The sequence below is a fragment of the Bos mutus genome, chromosome 20, assembly GCF_027580195.1.
Source record: "Bos mutus isolate GX-2022 chromosome 20, NWIPB_WYAK_1.1, whole genome shotgun sequence".
Taxonomy (NCBI): Eukaryota; Metazoa; Chordata; class Mammalia; order Artiodactyla; family Bovidae; genus Bos; species Bos mutus.
This window is the reverse complement of record NC_091636.1, coordinates 24,372,546-24,392,261: the sequence shown is the minus strand read 5'-3', so window position 1 is coordinate 24,392,261 and position 19,716 is coordinate 24,372,546. Positions and strand designations below refer to the sequence as shown.

The 19,716-nt window shown below is 37.8% G+C and overlaps 1 protein-coding gene across 2 annotated transcripts in view; it reads left to right on the top strand.

The window, feature by feature from the left end:
- The window catches only part of SGTB (small glutamine rich tetratricopeptide repeat co-chaperone beta), a 48,415-nt gene extending 29,516 nt beyond the window's left edge, over nucleotides 1-18,899 (top strand). The window contains exons 6-11 of one of the 2 annotated variants that reach the window (XM_070357527.1): nucleotides 7,778-7,882; nucleotides 12,667-12,793; nucleotides 12,901-12,963; nucleotides 13,640-13,677; nucleotides 14,528-14,611; nucleotides 15,664-18,899. In XM_070357527.1, coding sequence (XP_070213628.1) covers nucleotides 7,778-7,882; nucleotides 12,667-12,793; nucleotides 12,901-12,963; nucleotides 13,640-13,677; nucleotides 14,528-14,611; nucleotides 15,664-15,775 — 529 coding nt within the window. In that variant the 3' untranslated portion in view covers nucleotides 15,776-18,899. Of the gene's footprint in view, nucleotides 1-7,777; nucleotides 7,883-12,666; nucleotides 12,806-12,900; nucleotides 12,964-13,639; nucleotides 13,678-14,527; nucleotides 14,612-15,663 lie in introns of both variants that reach the window. The other variant, XM_005892783.2, reaches the window with a different exon arrangement.
- Nucleotides 18,900-19,716: the final 817 nt, after the last annotated feature.

Below are 19,716 nucleotides of genomic sequence, written 5' to 3'. Positions count from 1 at the left end.
AGTTGAAGACTTCTAATGGTGAGACAGTCACATGGCAGCATATTGCATATATATTCATAAAAATATTTATTATATATAGTATTTTTATTTATTAATTTAGGTAAATGAATGTAAACCAATTTAAACTTACTTCTAGTTAATGAACATCTGTATATGTCTACCCTAGAGACAACAGTAGCTAACGTTTTGCCGTGTTTCCTTCCTCTCTCTTTCTTTGTCTTTTTTTCTCTATAGGTGTATGTACACACACAGAAATTTCTTGCTGATCATAAATTCTTCAGTTGTATTTCCTAAGAATAAGATATACTCTGTATAACTGTCATGTCATTCACATGTAAGAAAATTAGCATAAATATTGAAATTTCTTCAGTTGTTCCCCAAATACCATCTATAGCTATGTTTTTGATTCAGATCCAATCAAGAATTAGGCATTGCTTTTTTTTTAATGTCACTTCAGTCTCTTTTAATCCGGAAAGTATCCCTGTCTTTTTTGATTGTGTTTCATGACAGTTTTTTTTCAAGGAGTTAAGCCAGTGATCTTACAGAATGTGCCATGTTCTCGATATGTGTGATTGCTTCCTCATGATTAAATTTAGCTCACATTTTGACATCAAGCCTACATAAATAATTATGTATACCATTTATTATATTATATTAGGAGGCCCATAATTTCAAACAGCCCTGTTGATAGTGATTCTGAGTTTGATATCTTAAAGTGGTGACTACCATGCCTTTCTATTACTCTTTTTTTTTAAAAAATTTTGACTGTGCCGGATCTTAGCTGTGGCATGTGGGATCTAGTTCCTTGACCAGGGATCGAACATGGGTGCCCTGCATTGAAAGTGCAGAGTCTTAGCCACTTGACTACCAGGGAAGTACCTCTATTACTCTTTTATAATTAAAAATATGGGGTGCTTCCTCAAGACAGCTGAGTACAGAGACTCTGAACTCACCTCCTCCCAGTGGCATACGAAAATTAGAACTACTAACAGAGCGAATATATAAGAGGATGACCTGAAGATTAGCAGAAAAGATATAAAGTAAAGATATAAAGAAGGAGGGGTGGAAATGTGATATAGGCAGGATCTACAATCCTAGGTCAGTGACCCACAAGCAGGAAAGATACTGTAATTGCAGAGGTCCTCCACAAGGAGTGAGGGGTCCAAGTCCCACCTTGGGCTGCTCAGCCCAGAGGTCCTGCACAAGCAAGGTGAGTCACCGGAAAGTCCAGCTTTGAAAACTAGCAGGGATTACATTCAGGAGAGCCGGAGCACTCTAGGAAACAGAGGCTCTACTTTTAATGGGTGCAGGTAAAATCTAACAGTCTCCAAGTCCCAGTGCAGAGGCTGTAGTTTGAAGGGAGCTGGGTTAGATCCACTTGAATGATCTTGAAGAGCCTCTCAAAACTGAACTAGGTAGAAGTAGAAAATATGAACAGACCAATTACTAGCAATGGAATTGAATCAGTAATTAAACAGCAACAACAAAATACCTCCTGACAAACAAAAGCCCAGGACCAGGTGACTTTTCAGGTGAGTTTTCATTCCAATCCCAAAGAAAGGCAATGCCAAAGAATGCTCAAACTACCGCACAGTTGCACTCATCTCACACACTAGTTAAGTAATGCTCAAAATTCTCCAAGCCAGGCTTCAGCAATATGTGAACCGTGAACTTCCTGATGTTCAAGCTGGTTTTAGAAAAGGCAGAGGAACCAGCAATCAAATTGCCAACATCCACTGGATCATGGAAAAAGCAAGAGTTCCAAAAAAACATCTATTTCTGCTTCATTGACTATGCCAAAGCCTTTGACTGTGTAGATCACAATCAACTGTGGGAAATTCTGAAAGAGATGGGAATACCAGATCACCTGATCTGCCTCTTGAGAAACCTGTATGCAGGTCAGGAAGCAACAGTTAGAACTGGACATGGAACAACAGACTGGTTCCAGATAGGAAAAGGAGTACGTCAAGGCTATATATTGTCACCCTGTTTATTTAACTTATATGCAGAGTACATCATGAGAAATGCTGGACTGGAAGAAACACAAGCTGGAATCAGGATTGCCGGAAGAAATCTCAATAACCTCAGATATGCAGATGACACCACCCTTATGGCAGAAAGTGAAGAGGAACTCAAAAGCCTCTTGATGAAAGTGAAAGTGGAGAGTGAAAAAGTTGGCTTAAAGCTCAACATTCAGAAAACGAAGATCATGGCATCCAGTCCCATCACTTCATGAGAAATAGATGGGGAAACAGTGGAAACAGTGTCAGACTTTATTTTTCTGGGCTCCAAAATCACTACAGATGGTGACTGCAGCCATGAAATTAAAAGACGTTTACTCCTTAGAAGGAAAGTTATGACCAACCTAGATAGCATATTCAAAAGCAGAGACATTCTTTTGCCAACAAAGGTTCGTCTAGTCAAGGCTATGGTTTTTCCAGTGGTCATGTATGGATGTGAGAGTTGGACTGTGAAGAAGGCCGAGCGCCGAAGAATTGATGCTTTTGAACTGTGGTGTTGGAGAAGACTCTTGTGAGTCCCTTGGACTGCAAGGAGATCCAACCAGTTCAGTCTGAAGGAGATCAGCCCTGGGATTTCTTTGGAAGGAATGATGCTAAAGCTGAAACTCCGATACTTTGGCCACCTCATGTGAAGAGTTGATTCATTGGAAAAGACTGATGCTGGGAGGGGTTGGGGGCAAGAGGAAAAGGGGACGACAGAGGATGAGATGGCTGGATGGCATCACTGACTCGATGGATGTGAGTCTGAGTGAACTCCGGGAGTTGGTGATGGACAGGGAGGCCTGGCGTGCTGCGATTCATGGGGTCGCAAAGAGTCGGACACGACTGAGCGACTGATCTGATCTGATAAAATATTTAAAGAAGAGTTGACACCTATCCTCAAAAATTTGAACAGGAAGAAATACCTCTGAACTTATTCTATGAGGCCAGCATCGCCGTGATACCAAAACCAGACAAAGATGCTACAGAAAAAGAAAATTATAGAGCAGTCTCATTGATGATATTAAACACAGCACAGCACACCACTGATGAACATCAGATCAGATCAGATCAGTCGCTCAGTCGTGTCCGACTCTTTGCGACCCCATGAATCACAGCACGCCAGGCCTCCCTGTCTATCACCAACTCCCGGAGTTCACTCAGACTCAGGTCCATCGAGTCAGTGATGCCATCCAGCCATCTCATCCTCTGTCGTCCCCTTTTCCTCCTGCCCCCAATCCCTCCCAGCATCAGAGTCTTTTCCAATGAGTCAACTCTTCAGAGGTGGCCAAGTAAGTTTCAGCTATCATTCCTTCCAAAGAAATCCCAGGGCTGATCTTCAGAATGGACTTTGGATCTCCTTGCAGTCTAAGACTCTCAAGAGTCTTCTCAACACCACAGTTCAAAAGCATCAATTCTTTGGTGCTCAGCCTTCTTCACAAACTCTCACATCCATACATGAAAGAAACCATAACCTTGACTAGACGGAAAAATAATGTCTCTGCTTTTGAAATGCTTATCTAGGTTGGTCATAACTTTCCTTCCAAGGAGTAAGTGTCTTTTAATTTCATTGTCACCATCTGATATTTGGAATAAAAATAAAGTCTGACACTGTTTCACTGTTTCCCATCTATTTTTCATGATGAACTGGATGCCATGATCTTCGATTCTGAATGTTGAGCTTTAAGCCAACTTTTTCACTTTCCTCTTTCACTTTCATCAAGAGGCTTTTGAGTTCCTCTTCACTTTCTGCCATAAGGGTGGTGTCATCTGCATATCTGAGGTTATTGAGATTTCTCCCGGCAATCTTGATTCCAGCTTGTGTTTCTTCCAGTCCAGCATTTCTCATGATGTACTCTGCATATAAGTTAAATAAACAGGGTGACAATATATAGCCTTGGTGAACTCCTTTTCCTATCTGGAACCAGTCTGTTGTTCCATGTCCAGTTCTAACTGTTGCTTCCTGACCTGCATACAAATTTCTCAAGAGGCAGATCAGGTGGTCTGGTATTCCCATCTCTTTCAGAATTTCCCACAGATTATTGTGATCCACACAGTCAAAGGCTTTGGCATAGTCAATAAAGCAGAAATAGATGTTAGATGCAAAAATTCTCAGCAAAATATTAGCTATTTGAATTCAGCAATACATTAATAGAATCATACATCACAATCAAGTGGGATTTATCCCAGTGCAAGGATGGTTAAATATTTGCAAATCAATCAATGTGATATACCACTGAAGATAAAACTCAACAAATTGAAGAATAAAAGTCATATGGCCATCTCAACAGATGCAGAAAGAGCTTTTGACAAAATTCAACATCCATTTATGATAAAAGCTTTGAACAAAGTGTGTATAGAGGGAACGTACCTCAACATAATTAAGGCCATCTGTGGCAAACCCATGGCTAGCATCATCTTCAATGGTGAAAAGCTGAAAGCATTTCTTCTAAAATCAGGAACAAGACAGGACTTGTTTATGTTACCACTTTTATTCAACATAGTTTTGGAAGTCCTAGTTAGAGCAATCAGACAAGAAAAAGAAATAATGGAAATCTGAATTGGAAAATAACAAGTAACACTGTTAGTGTTTACAGATGACATGATACTGTCAAGACACCACTAAAATCTACTGTAACTAATAAATGAATTCATTAAAGTTGCAGAATATAAAATTAATATATAGGAATTGGTTGCTTTTCTATACACTACAGACAGACTAACAAAAAGAGAAATTAAGAAAACAATCCCATTTACAGTTGCATAAAAAAAAAGTAAAGTAAAGAAGCCACCTGCAATGCAGGAGACCCAGGTTCAAGAAGATCCCCTGGAGAAAGGAATAGCAACCCACTCCAGTATTTTTCCCTGAAGAATCCCATGGACAGAGGAGCCTAATAGGCTATAGTTCACAGAGTCGCAAAGAGTCAGACACAACTGAAGTGACTTAGCATGCAAAAAAGAATAAAATACTTAGGAATATTTCTATAAAGAAGAGTTTTCTTTCCTTTTCACCTTTTTCAGCTTCTCTCTTCCTTTGTCTCCCCCCCCTATAAAAAATCCACTATTCAATGTGTTCTAATAAATTACCTACTTATCATTTTGACCCTTAAATTATCCTATATTTGTCTAGGGGGAGCCTTTTAAACTGGTTGTCCTTTTGTATATCTTCATTTATTTTTGAACACTTTCTTGCTTTCTGGAAGAACAAAGTATTCCAAAAATGCCTTGTACTTTCTCTGCCCTTAAACCTGGGCTAAACTATTTCTGCAAGGAACTTCTTTTAGTGGAAAATCATATTTAGAAACCAAGATCTGATTGCAAGGCATGATAGCTTCTACTGAAATGTTACTGCTTCAGGTCCTTTCAAAGGACAGAGCTAGAAAATAATTTTTTTGGAAAAGTTATCATTTTATCCAGATGTTCTCAGTTCACATCTAGTGTCACAGAGATTTTCCTTACCTTCTCTCATTTTGTATTTGTATCTCTCTCCAGAAGAGCGCTCTGCTTTCCAACAGCACCAGTGTATTTACTGATAAGCTCTATTCTTCAACTGGTATTGGGTTTCCCAGGTGGTTCGGTGGTAAAGAATCTGCCTGCCAATGCAGGAGATGCAGGAGACGTGGGTTCCATCCCTGGGTCAGAAAGATCCCCTGGAGGAGGAAATGGCAACCTACTGCATTCTAGTATTCTTGCCTAGAAAGTCCCATGGGCAGAGGAGCCTGGCGGGCTACGGTCCATGTGTTGCAAAGAGCTGGACACGACTGAGCGACTGAGCACACACATGCTGTCAACATGCTCTAGCAGGCTTGCCAAGGAAACTTGAGAATTTCTTTGCAGTTTACTTTTTGTCCTTAGAATGCGTCTTACTAAGGCCATATACTCAGAATACTGTGTTTGAGTTACTTGAATTCTTGCTTTTGATACAGAGTTAGGGTTATTTGTTTCTGTTTTATTCTGTTTGAAGGTTTACTTTTTCATCCTCTTTGAAGTGTCATTCTCATTTCTCTCCCATCTACCCCATTGCCAAGCATCCTCTAGGAGACGAGCATGAGGCTTTTAATATATGTCTGACTTCTGAGTCATGTAAACATTTTTTGTAAAAGTAAACTAAAAAAGAATGTTAATAAATGATGACTTTGTAGCCTTAATAATGTCCTTTGCATTATGTCTATTATTAAGCTTCTATAACAGCTTTCTTTTGCTTGGTTTTTAGTTCACCTCATTGTCTTTTTGTATCCCTTTAACTTCAATTTGTGTGTGCTTATTTTGTAAGTGACATGTATACAGTTTGAGAAATTGATGTTTAGGCAATTTTGTCATTACTTACATATTTGAATTTTTTCTGCTAGCTTATATTTTGTTTTGTTCTCCTTCGCCCTGTTTTCTCTTTTGCTTTCTATTATATTGATTGTTATTTTTACTTGATTTTTTCTAATTATTTGGAAGTGATAGCATTCTATATCTCTTCTTTTAATTTTTTTTTTTAAACAGCAGCAGTTTTTTTTTTTTTTTAAAAATTTTATTAATTTATTTTTGGCTGTGCCGGGCCTTCATTACTGCTAGGGCTTTTCTCTAACTGGGGAGAGCAGGGGCTAATCTTCAGCTGTGGTGCAGGAGCTTCTCATGCAGCTTCAGTAGTTGTGGCTCTGGGGCTCTAGAGCTCAGGCTCAGAAGTTGTGGTGCACGGGTTTAGTTTTCCGTGGCATGTGGGATCTTCCTGGACCAGGGATCGAACTTGCATCTCCTGCACTGGCAGGCAAATTCTTTACCACTGAGCCATCAGGGAAGCCCTTAATGGTCATTTTTAATGGACATTCTTGTCATCCTGTTAGTTTTGCAGTGAGTATTCAGTCAGATGAACTCATACTGCTTTTTTACATGAACCACCAAAACAGGTTTGTTGAATCCTCTACTTTCATATTTATATTTTTTAACTCAAGCAAAGAAGACTATGTTTATTTTTTCAAATTTTATAATCTTAGTTTGAGAAGTAGTCTCATTCATGAACAAAGGTTGATGGAAATCTGAACTCATCACAGCCTTTCTTTTATAGTCTGCTAGCCCTCAGCCTCCCTTCCCCACCAGAATATAATTATGATTACTGTTCTGTCCGTTATGTCTAGAAAAGGACATATGCATTAGCTTGCCCTTGACAGATAGATTAGTTGAGTGAATAAAGTAGAAATACTTAGTCTGGAGGAGAAGACATGGGGTAATGGTTGGGACGGAAGGTAGGAGACATTATGGAACCGTTCAGTCGAAAGGACTTGCAGTCCTTAATCGCTCTGAGATTCTATGCTAAGTAGATTGAATACATGGCCATACTCAATTTACAGTCAGATTTAGGCACATAGATTAAGTTTCATTTTTCATCTTTGACTTGTAGATGATCTTAACCTTATGTGCTCATTTAACAGCACAACACTCTGGGTGGCCATTCATAGCCATCACTCTGTATGCCTCCCAAGTAATCCCAGGTGTCCTGGTGTTTTCAGTTTTCTGTTTGGGCAAATTAGAAAGCAGGTGAACCAGTTGTAGGGTTCTCGTATTTTATCTTAGAATAGCAAAGCAAACTGGGGGAAGCAAAGTACATATTTTCTCTGAATTTTGTTTCTGAATTTTCACTTGATTATAGAATTATCTTAGTTTGGTGTAGATATTTACTGGGAGTGATAACGCAAATTGGGACAAGGAAAATATAATTTTATTAGCGCCTGGAAATCTAAATTAGTGCCTTGAATGCTTCTTATAATAAAAATCTCTTCTCTTTTTCTTAGGGCTGCTGCTCAGAGTAAATTAGGTCACTACACAGACGCAATAAAGGATTGTGAAAAAGCAATAGCGATTGATTCCAAGTACAGCAAGGCCTATGGGAGAATGGGGTAAGTTTTGGGAGAATGTTCAAAGTACTACCAAGTAGTATCAGACATGCTGTTCTTAATGGCTTGGTTTTGAATTTCCTGCTTCATATTGCACCCTCTGGACTAATAAGATAAATATAACATTGAGGGAGGAAATGATTGCAATTCTGTCTTGGAAGGGAGATGATTAGTGTATGATGAATGGGTGGTTGTTGGAGAAAACCATAACAACCATACTGAGTAGACCTACTTTGCATTCAAGGCTACAAATCTCAAGCACACAGTATTTTGGCAGCTAATCCTACTACACTTCTAAATTCACCTTACCCCTCTGAGTTGACTGTTTCATACATAACTCTTTTCAAATTTCCACTGCATTTTCCATGGTCCTCTGAACCTTTTACTAAACTGATAAAATAGATGCATTTAGAAAAAAATTCATCTTCTTACTTGCAAATCCACCAATTTACCCACATGTGTATTTGCACAGATAGCCTTTTTTCCTATTCAGATGGAAGGGGTCTTATCTAAGACTGATGCTTTAGATCTCTCATGCTTTAGATCACTCATGCTTTAGATCTCATGCCTTTGTACCAAGGACTTTACATTTGTAATCCTCTCCTGCGTCTTCTACAATACCAGTTTTCCCATCTCTAACAGTGATAATGACTACATATGAAAAGATCGTAAAAAATCATCTGGTAGAACCATCGTACCCAGCTACATCATTCTTCTGTTCCTCTTTCTCTGCTGCTGCTGCTAAGTTGCTTCTGTCGTGTCCGATTCTGTGCGACTCCATAGACGGCGGCCCACCAGGCTCCCCCATCCCTGGGATTCTCCAGGCAAGAACAGTGGAGTGGGTTGCCATTTCCTTCTCCAGTGCATGAAAGTGGAAAGTGAAAGTGAAGTCGCTCAGTCGTATCCGACTCTCAGCGACCCCATGGACTGCAGCCCACCAGGCTCCTCCGTCCATGGATTTTCCAGGCAGAGCCCCTCATAGTTGTCTGTACTTGCTGTCTGGTCTTCATCATCTCTTACTCTTTCAGCTCACTCCAGTAGGACATTTATCTGTTTCACTCTGTTGAGAACTCTATTCAAGGTCACCAGTTGTCCATATTTTTCCAAGGTCAGTATTCAGTTCTGTAGTCTCATCCTACCCCATATTTTAGTATGTGGCATGATTAACTTTTTTTTTTCCTGCACTGCACAGCTTGTGGTATCTTAGTTTGCCCACCAGGGATTGAACCCAGGCCAAGGCAGTGAAAATGTTTAGCCCTAACCACTGGTTAACCAGGGAATTCCCAGGATTAACTTCTTTTTGAAATACTTCATTCTCTAGGCCTCTGGGACACCATGCTTCCTGGTTTTCCTTCTCCTTCACTGGATGTTCTAAACATCGCTAATACTGGTTCTTCCTCCTCTGCCACCTCTAAATAATGATATGCTGCAGGGCTCTTTCCTCTGCTGCTGCTTTCTGTCTACATTTTGTCTCTGATTTCATCCTGTCCCATGTTTTTAAATTTCATGTGTTGTCAATACTCTGTATTAATGGCCTCAGTATGCTTTGTGGGCATCTGCAGAATGGCGAAAATCTTCAGTCACCTGATGTACAAGATCTCAGTTGAGGTCAGATAAGGCAGTGGTCAATCTTTTTTGTTTCAGCTCTCATGCTGTAAAATGAGTGTTCTTTCCCCAGTCTATTCAGTGCTATATTTTTTGCATTTTTGTGTGTTTATTTACAGTGGCTGCCCAAACACAGGCTGAAGTGTTGTCTAGTGTTTCTGTGTGCAAGGAGGCTGTAAAGTGCCTCACCAAGAAAATGCCTGAGTTAGATAAGCTTTGTTCAGGCATGAGTTAGTACAATTGACTGTGAATCAATTAGATAAGGTTTCTTTAAACAGAAACACATGTAAAAACAAGTTGTGTATTGATTGGTTGATGAAAATGTTGTGACCAGAGGCTCACAGGAACAAAACATTATATTTCCCCTAGGAGCAGTTGTTCAGTGTTTGCTAATTTAGTGTTTGCAGTGTCCTTGTAGCGCATAATTACTATAGATAATGAAAATCAACTGTATATGTTTATGGAGCTCTTAAGTTATATGTCTAAACTCCATACTCACATAATCAGCTCTTTTTCATCTCCACCTAGATTTTTAATAAGCATTTAAACTTAACATGTCCCAAACAGAACTCCTGTTCCCTTAAATCCTTCTCCTCTCAGTAAATATACTGTCATTCTACCTACCCTGAGCTTCGTTCAAAAGCCTAGGAATCATCTTCACTCCTATTATACCTGACACATCTAACCCATCAGGACGTCCTACCAGTTCTAGTTTCCACATATTTTTTGAATTCAAGCGTTGACTGCTCTCTTGTTTACAATCTAGTCCAAATTACCATCTCTTATCTAGGCTACTGCAGTAGCCTTCTATCTCATTTCCCTGCCTTCACTCTGCTCTCTTCACCCATGTTGATCCTCTGCAGAGAAGCCAGAGTGAGCTTTTTAAAGCATAAATCAAATTATGTCATTCTGTTGCGACCAGGATAAAATCCAGACTCCACACTGTGGCCCCATACTGCTCCATGACATCACCTCTTCCCGCACTTTGTTCTCTGTGCTCCCGCCCCAGCCTTTGTCCTCTTCCTTAAGCATGCTAAACTTGCAGCATTCTCAGGGCCGTGGTGTTCATTGCTGCTTCTATTTAAAATGTTGCTCCTCTAATTTGCTTATGACCGCTTTTCTTCTCATTGCTTAGTGCCCCTATTCATTCTCTTTAATATTATGTTTTTTTTATTTGCATGTTTATTGCTTGTCCTCCCCGATAGAATAAAATTTTCTCAAACCCAAGAACTTTACCTTTTTCACTGAGGAGTCTAAAATAGTGCCTGGTACATAGTATGACTCCAATAAACATGTATTGACTTAATTAATTGAGGATTGTGATAAAGTATCTCTCGTGATTGGGAGAAAACTAATTAGGTTCTGAGATTTTTCTCTGTGATTAGGCATTATATTTTATCTAGATCAGAAGTCTATGAGGTAAGTGAGTCAAGAAAGAATTGGAGGTAGTTTGTTAAAAAATAAACTTAGAAAAAATAAAACTTACAATGCTGTTTCCATATACACCATTAGTTTTTAGTTCTGAAATAATTTTCCAGTAAGTAAATCCTAACTAGGTAGAGGAAAACATTAAATTTAGTAACTTACTCTTTGACCTGTGCCTGGGATACTGTGTGTTATTTGAGGCATAAGGATTGACAGTTTTATCTATTTAAAAACTAACATGTCTTATTCAAGAGTAATTAGCTGACACCCCACAGCTTACTTTTTTTTACTTTTTATGGTAGAGTGATATTTATTGTGGTTCAGTGTCTCTGTTAAGAAGGAAGAAAGTGGGCCGTAGTGAAGGACAAATTTAGTTTGGAGTTCTTAAAGCGGTTTTAGCATCATGGAGTTACATGACCACAGAACTGTTAGTCAGCTCACATTTTTATGGAGCTTAATCATTCATAAAACAAATTAGTTCACATAGTAAGCTTAAAAATGGAAGGGTATATAAGATTCATTTCTAATCATTAAGTTTTTAAAAAATTTATTTTCAGTTGAAGGATGATTGCTTTCCAGTGTTGTGCTGGTTTCTGTCACACATCAACATGGATCAGCCATAGGTATACATGTATCCCCTCCCTCTGGAACCTCCCTCCCATCTCCCAGCCCATCCAGCCTTCTCGATTGTCATGGAGCCCTGCTTTGGGTTCCCTGAGTCATACAGCAGACTCCCACTGGCTGGCTGTTTTGCGTATGGTGGTGTGTGTGTTTCCACGCCACTCTCTCCATCCGTCCCACCCTCCGCTCCCCCAACCCTGCCATCTTCACAAGTCTGCTCTCTAGGCCTGTGTCTCCACTGCTCCTCTGCAGATAGGTTCATAAGTACCATCTTTGTAGATTCCTTATATATGTGTGAATATATCTGTTTTTCTGACTTACATCACTCTAATAATTTCTTTTTAAAAAATAATTATTTTTATTGATGTACAGTTGAGTCAGACATGACTTAGCAACTAAACAGTAATAGTTGATTTACAACATTGTGTTAGTTTCAGGTGTACAGCAAAGTGATTCAGTTATATGTACGTAAATATTTATTTGTTGTTGTTGCTGTATTTTGGTTTTTTGTTTTGGCCATGCCACACAGCTTGCAGGATCTTAGTTCCCTGACCAGGGATTGAACCCAGGGCCCTCAGCAGTGAAACCACTTGACCACTAGGGGATTCCTCATATTTATCTACTTTTTTTTCAGTTTGTTTTCCCTTTCTAATCATTAAGTTCTTGATTCTTGTCCTCGGTAGGACAACCGAGGCTGGCACCAAGCAGAATGGAGAGAATCCAGACTTACAGAATCTTGGAGTTAAAAGGAAGTGATACTCCTGTGAACCATACTATAGTTGATTCTTGAACAATGTGGGTGTTAGGAGTACTGACCCTCTGCATTCAAGAATGTGTGTGTAACTTACAGTCAGCCGTTGTATCCACACTTCCTCCGTATCTATGGTTCCTCTGTGTCTGCAGATTTAACCAACCTCAGATTGTATAGTACTGTAGTATTTACTGTTGCAAAAAATTCACATATAAGTGGATTTTTGCTATTCAGATCCATGCTGTTCAGGGATCAACTGTACAATGAATAAATAAAGTGTAATCTGGATTCAAACTGAATACCAAGATAGACTTTTGATGACATTTGTGGTGTCTTAATGTTCTTCAGTCATACAGCTTATACTCTCAAAATGCATTCTTTTCAGGCTGGCCCTCACTGCCATGAATAAATTTCAAGAAGCAGTTACAAGTTATCAGAAGGCATTAGATCTTGACCCTGAAAATGATTCCTATAAATCAAATCTGAAAATAGCAGAACAGAAGTTAAGAGAGGTATCTAGTCCTGTAAGTTACTAATGACAAATAAGTGAAATATGTTATCATTCACAATTATCAAATTGTAGTGTTTAGAGTAATTCTCAGATGTAATTGTTTTACAGACAGGAACTGGACTGAGCTTTGACATGGCTAGCTTAATAAATAATCCAGCCTTCATTAGTATGGTGAGTATATTTCCTTTTCTGCTTTGCTGGCTCTATTTCCCATTAGAACTATATAGTTCCAAAGTTTTAGAAACAAGTAAGAGAGCTTTTGCGATGGCAGTGGTAGCAGTGGTGGTATGATGTTATCACTGAGGTTTTTAACCTACTCATGTACTGTTTTGTGAAAAAACCATGGATGAACTTCAGGAAGCCCATGATTCCTTGGAACTGTGGATGAAACTTTGTATACATATGGATATATGCATTTTTCTAGGGAGAGAATCGTATTTTTATGAGATTGGCAAAGGGATCTTCAAATCTACAGAAGGCTAAAAACCTACCCTCTTAGGTGAAAGTAACCCTAGGAAGGTATCTAGTATTTGAAGTCTGAGGATTTTGGCTATTGTGGTTTCCTAAGCTCTTTTGTCTTTATTTGTCTGATCAATAGGAGGAAGTAAACTGCTGCCAGTATCCTTAGTGTTTGTAATCTCTTTATTGTGAAATGTATTGTTAATACCATTTTTCCTAGTACCTCTTTTTTACATTCCCACTCACTTTGTATAGCACACCAAAACTCTGTAAAATGTTAGTATATACATGATCTAGCTTCTCTCTGCTTGAAAAAAAAAACTTCAAAACCAAAAAGATCTCTAAATATTAACTGCCTTTGATGAGAAATACCATGTTTCAATTCCAGGCAGCAAGTTTAATGCAGAATCCTCAAGTTCAACAGCTGTAAGTATACAGAAAGAGTATATTACATTTCTTCTTTCCACTTGTCAGGCTCCTAATTTGAGCACATTAGCTCCAAAATGATACCTAAATGTCAGTCAATTGGAACTTAAAGTCACACTCATTTGGCCTACCCAATGTAGGTATATCTACCTGCTTTCCTTGGCTGGTATTCTGCCTGTTAAAAATATATGCTAATTCATTGAAAATGACACATGTACCCCAATGTCTGTTGCAGCACTATTTACAATAGCTAGGACATGGAAGCAACGTAGATGTCCATCGACATATGAATGGATGAAGAAGCTGTGGTACATATACAATGGAATATTAGTCAGGCATAAAAAGGAATGCATTTGAGTCATTTCTAATGTTGTGGATGTACGTGGAGCGTGTTATACACAGGGAAGTTAGAAAGAGGAAAAAACCAAATGTTGTGTATTAACACGTATATACGGAATCTAGAGAAATGGTACTGATGAACCTGTTCGCAGGGGAGCAAGAGAGGCAGACACAGAGAAGAGGCTTGTGCACACAGTGGGAGAGAGAGAGAGTGGGATGAACGGAGGGAACAGCACGGGAACATAAACATTCCCATCTGTAAAATAGATAGCCCGTGGGAATTTGCTGTATGACGCAAGGAGCTCAAACTCGGGTGCTCTGTGACAACCTGGAGAGATGGGATGGGGTGGGAGATGGAGGGAGGTTCAGGAGGGAGGGGACATACATATACCCACGGCTGGTTTCATGTTGATGTATGGCAGAAGCCAACACAACATTGTAAAGCAATTATCCGCCAATTAAAAATATTAAAAAAAAGAATATATGCCAATTTATCTCTTGTCTACTCTAGAATGTCAGGAATGATGACAAATGCTATTGGGGGGCCTGCTGCTGGTGTTGGGGGCCTAACTGACCTGTCTAGCCTCATCCAAGCGTAAGTTTTATTTAAAATAGAAATAGTCAAAAAAACAAAAAAGGTATTTTATGTTTTACAGTTTGAGTACTTTATGTTTTACCATTTGTCTCTAAGGTAAGGGGACCAAGGCTTTCTTTTTAAATTTTTATCTTTTACTGTTAGTTATCAGTGACCTCATTAGTTATTAAATTTAAAAGTGGTTCATAAATTGAAATTTTCTGCCTGAAAGGCAGGAGTCCAGAAGATTGGATCCAAGAAAAACTTTTTTAGCAAATCAGATGACAAATATATACTTAATGAGTTTTATGTACACATATGTATTTAAAAATCATATATTGCATAGGATTTCGGATACTTTAATTCAAACTTCTGCAGTACATGTCATTGCTACAGGAACTCATTATATCTTCTCTTTACTTGAACACATTACCTCTACCTCCATCCAAGTTGCTTAGGCTACTGTGCTTTTTGAATCTGTGTGATGCTGTTACTGGAAATGTTAGTGACAAATATAATTTTTTGTTTGTGATCCACTTGCAATATGGCATTTTTAGAGTGATCTTTAAGTGGCATGATTTTAGTGATACCTAACACTTGCAATTGGGAGGTACACACTCAGTAGCTTGGATTAAATCTCTGCCTTTCAAAAACTCAGTTCTGTTAGGTGACTTCATAAGCATTCCCAAATAGGTGTGACACCTGCCATATGAGAGACTGACTTGATTACAAGAACAATTTACCTTGTATTATATTTGCACACATATAATAAAAAGCATATTCTTTTTAGGCCTTTGCTTATCTGTGGTTAAGCACTGGGTGGGGGAGGGGTGGATTTCACTCAATTCAGGAACTCACTTGTTAGCTTGGGTGTTTGATTTCTCATAAAGAACACTGCACTGTATTAATGGTATATGGAGGTGCTGGTACACTTGCAGATAAGTTGAATCTAAAACTTGTTTTTATAGAAAAAGTTTCCTTGGGTAGTATCCACATTGTTTGCAGTTCTTTTTGTGTTGGTATTGTGTGGTTGGAAATTCCCTAATTCATACTACTTTGCCTCTTTACTACAGGGGACAGCAGTTTGCTCAGCAGATACAGCAGCAGAATCCTGAACTCATAGAGCAACTTAGAAATCACATCCGGAGCAGGTCATTCAGCAGCAGCGCTGAAGAACATTCCTGACTTGACTGGGGCCCCTCACCCAGAATGCAGTTGGTGATGGCTCTCAAGTGTCTGCTGTAGATAGTGGCCAAAACAAAAACAAATCTAAAAAATAAATCTGTCTAGACAATAGGTTTATCACAAACAGATAACATAACATGATTATGTTATGTTTACTTGACCATAACATGATTCCTTTGTAAGCAGGTGATCAGTAGCCTTGTTAAGTGCCAGTATAGCACTTAACTGGACATGGTTCCATTTTCAAATCTTCATTGTATTTGTATACTAGACTTAATAGCAGAGTATATTTATTGAACAGTAGGGCTGTTTACTGGTGAGTTCTCTAGCACTAAATTCCCATAAGCAAACTTTTTTGAAAGGGGAGATAACTAAGGGGAAAGGATTCTCATGCTGATTTAGGAGAAATATACTTGCCACTGAGTAGCATCTTTGGAGAGAAGAAATTCGTTTCTGGGTTTAGCTTTGATAGTGCTATCAGTAGTGAAGATATGACAGGGGCCAGTACCGTCTTTAATGCTGCTTATTTTGTTGGGTGACAAAAATCTTAAGAGCTGGTGGAAAGCAGTATTTGGTGTTGTTTAGAAAAGAAAAAGATAGATGCTGTGAATGTATAGAAAGTGAATGTAGGGTGCTCAGGTTTTTTGCATAGGTCTTAACTAATCTTGCCTACAGTTTGGTATAGATAACATTAGCATGGCCACTTATGCTAAGTACATAATAAAATACATTTAGAAATCCTTAATAATATTGGTTAGGTCAGTTGTATAACTATTCAATTTCACTAGCACAATTTTTCTAGTGACCTTACCATGGAAACTTTCAAATATATCTACATTTAAATAAGCCAATAGCTTGGCCCTTAAGGATTTCCTAAGTGGCATTTAATTATGTGCCTGCAGACACTGATTTTTTAAACTCGTAATTATTTGATGGGTTACAAAAAGTATCTGTCATTAACACTTCTTGTTCATGTTCATCCTCTGCTATAATTTGGCTTGGCATGTCACTTTTATGCTTCTTCTTAATTTGATGCAGCTTAAACAGGGGACATGAAATATTGTGCTGAAATTAGAATACATATTAGTTAGTGAAGAGAAGTGGCATTAAGTGTTGGAATGGCTTTAACTAGAGTGATGGATGAGACTGTTCTAATTCCAGCTGGAATTTCTTTGGTTTGTTAATTATAAAATTGGTAAAGCTGGTGGACACATAATGAATTTCACAAGTGTTGTGAAAGAAAACTGAAACAGTAATACAAAATTAAATCAGTAATACTGATGACTGATTTAATTTTGTATTACTATAACTCTTTATCTCAAAAGGCTATTTGGTATCTTAAAATTTAAAAACCAACTTTCCCTTCTTTCCTTTTGTTGGATTAGAACAGTTCGTTTCACTATAATGAATAATTTCACCTTGGAATTTGTTAAAAATCCAGATTCAGGGGCATACTTTTCAACTTTATCAGGTCCTGTAATAAGGTCTGGGAATTACCATTCCACACAGCACACCAAGTGGTTCTGATGTAGGTCCCAAGGGCTCAATTTAAAAGCAACACTAGGTTAGAGATTTCTCCTCTTTTAGGTCAGCAAATATCTAAAATGCCTGGGCTCAGGATACAAGGAAGAGCTACATGAACCTACAGTTCTTTTCCAGAGAAAAGTAGGACTTAAGTCTAAGATAAGCCTTCTGAATTGTCTCCTATATTGCACTTAAATCAACTTGGGTGGTGATCTAGTGGTTAAGACGCCATACTTCCAAAGATTCTACCAGCCTACGGCGAGGGGAAAAAAAAAAAAAAAAAAAAGTCAATTCTTGCTGGTGTTGCATAAGAAAAGGTTCCTAGCATAATTATCTTGAATGCATTGCAGATGCTTTCAAATTGGTAAAACTGGTAAGCCTCTGAGTAGGGAAATAGAATATTAATCAACAGTATCAGAAGCGAAAGAAGGGATATCACTGCAGACCATGTAGACATTAAAAAGATAATTAGAAAATACTGTGATCAACTGTAGGTCCATATCCATGAAACAGATAAATTCTTTATAAGATACAAACTACCATAACTCACTGAAGAAATAAGGTACCTCCAGAAAAGAAAACCACAGGCCCAATTTCAATGGTGAATTCTACCAAACACTTAATATTAAATCTACACAATTTCTTCCAGCAGAAGAGGAAACACTTCCCAACTTCATTTTATTTTGCCAACTTTGATACCAAAATCAAAGACATTATAAGCAAAACTACTTTAAAACAATGTCTTTACTAATATCTGTAGTTAAAGTAGCCATTCTTTACATGAAGTAATGTGAATTGGTGTATTTCTTCCATTTCATTTTTCTAGTTCGTTTCTTTTCTAATGTATCTCCCATGACACATCTAGATAATCTATCCACTTACCTGGATTTCCATTCTATTCAAGCCACTTTTGCTTTTTAAGTACTTTCATCACTTTGAAATTACTCCATTGCACGCTATTTCAAGAAGGTTTTGTGTAGCTGTATTGTGTTAGCTACTCTTAAAATTATAAAGAATGCTCCAAATGTTATTTTGCTTGTCTGAAACAAGAGGGTGTTAAAGTAAATCTTTATATACATTCTACTTAGGAATGATTGGTTTCCATTAACCACTTTTCATTATAGTAGCTGTAACTGTTATGATGCTATGTAAAATTTTTTATTGTTGTTCATTCGCTAAGTTGTGTCTGACTCTTTGTAAACCCATGGACTGTAACACGCCAGGTTCCTCTGTCCTTCACTGTCTCCTGGAGTTTGCTCAACTTCATGTCCATTGAGTTGGTGATGCTATCTAACCATCTCATCCTTTGCTGCCCCCTTCGCCTTTTGCCTTCAATCTTTCCCAGCATCAGGGTCTTTTCCATTGTAAATGTAAAATTTACAATGTCCTTTGTATGCAAATGACATTTCTACTTAATGTACCAAATTGGTTATCTAATTTTTATAATATGGTTTAAACAGATCCTTTCTAAGATGACATTATGTAACCTTTACTTAACGAAGGAACAATATGTGTCTAGGTTATTGCTTATAAAAAAAGGAGGCTTTATAACTAAGTCAAATTATATAGCAGAATCCCAAGTGACCATCATGTCACTTTTAAAATTTGAATGGAGTGAAACAGAAGGTTCAGTCATGAGAAGACACCTTGAAAGCTACTGAAGTATCCAGTGCAGGGCTATAAAGTCTTATTTCATCATTTAATCAATTGTACTCATTTTGGAGAAAAGACTGTCTTTGGACAAAGACAATTTTACACTGCTTGCACTTTATTTTGCACGGACGTTTCATTAATTACCTCTTCAATTTAAGGGCAAATCTCATTCAGAATACAGCTTTCATTTTGGACCAAACAATTTGTCATGGCAATAAATAATTATGCATTTAAGAAAAAACAATTTTTGTATTTGACAGTTCATTTACATTTAAGCAGTTATATACACATGCTTGAATTTCAACTTAAGTTTTTATTTAACAGCATTAGTTTTTGTTTCAAAGTATTGAAACTTTTATTACATCCATGTTGCAAAGTTGTTTATAGTCTTAATTTCCTCACTGTTTTGTATATGACGTAAGTAAATTAATGTGATTACATGCAGAAACAGTTTTGTAATAATAATACATGATGTAGAGTTCAAAATCAAGTATTAGAAGCTGGAAATCCTTTAAGTATGCCTTAAAAAAAAAGTGGTTTATTTTTCAATGGGGAAAAACAGGACTTTCTTGGCTTAGAATTAGAAAATGATCAGGCTTCTTAGCTTAGAGTTATCTGAGTAATTGACAGTTTAAGAAATAAAACCAATTCTTATCTGCTTTTAGTAACTGAAAGTTAAACATTTCTGTTTGTATGCACACAAAAATACAGATGTCAATATGATAATTTTGAAAACAACTAGAAAAATTCATACCGTTAGCAAA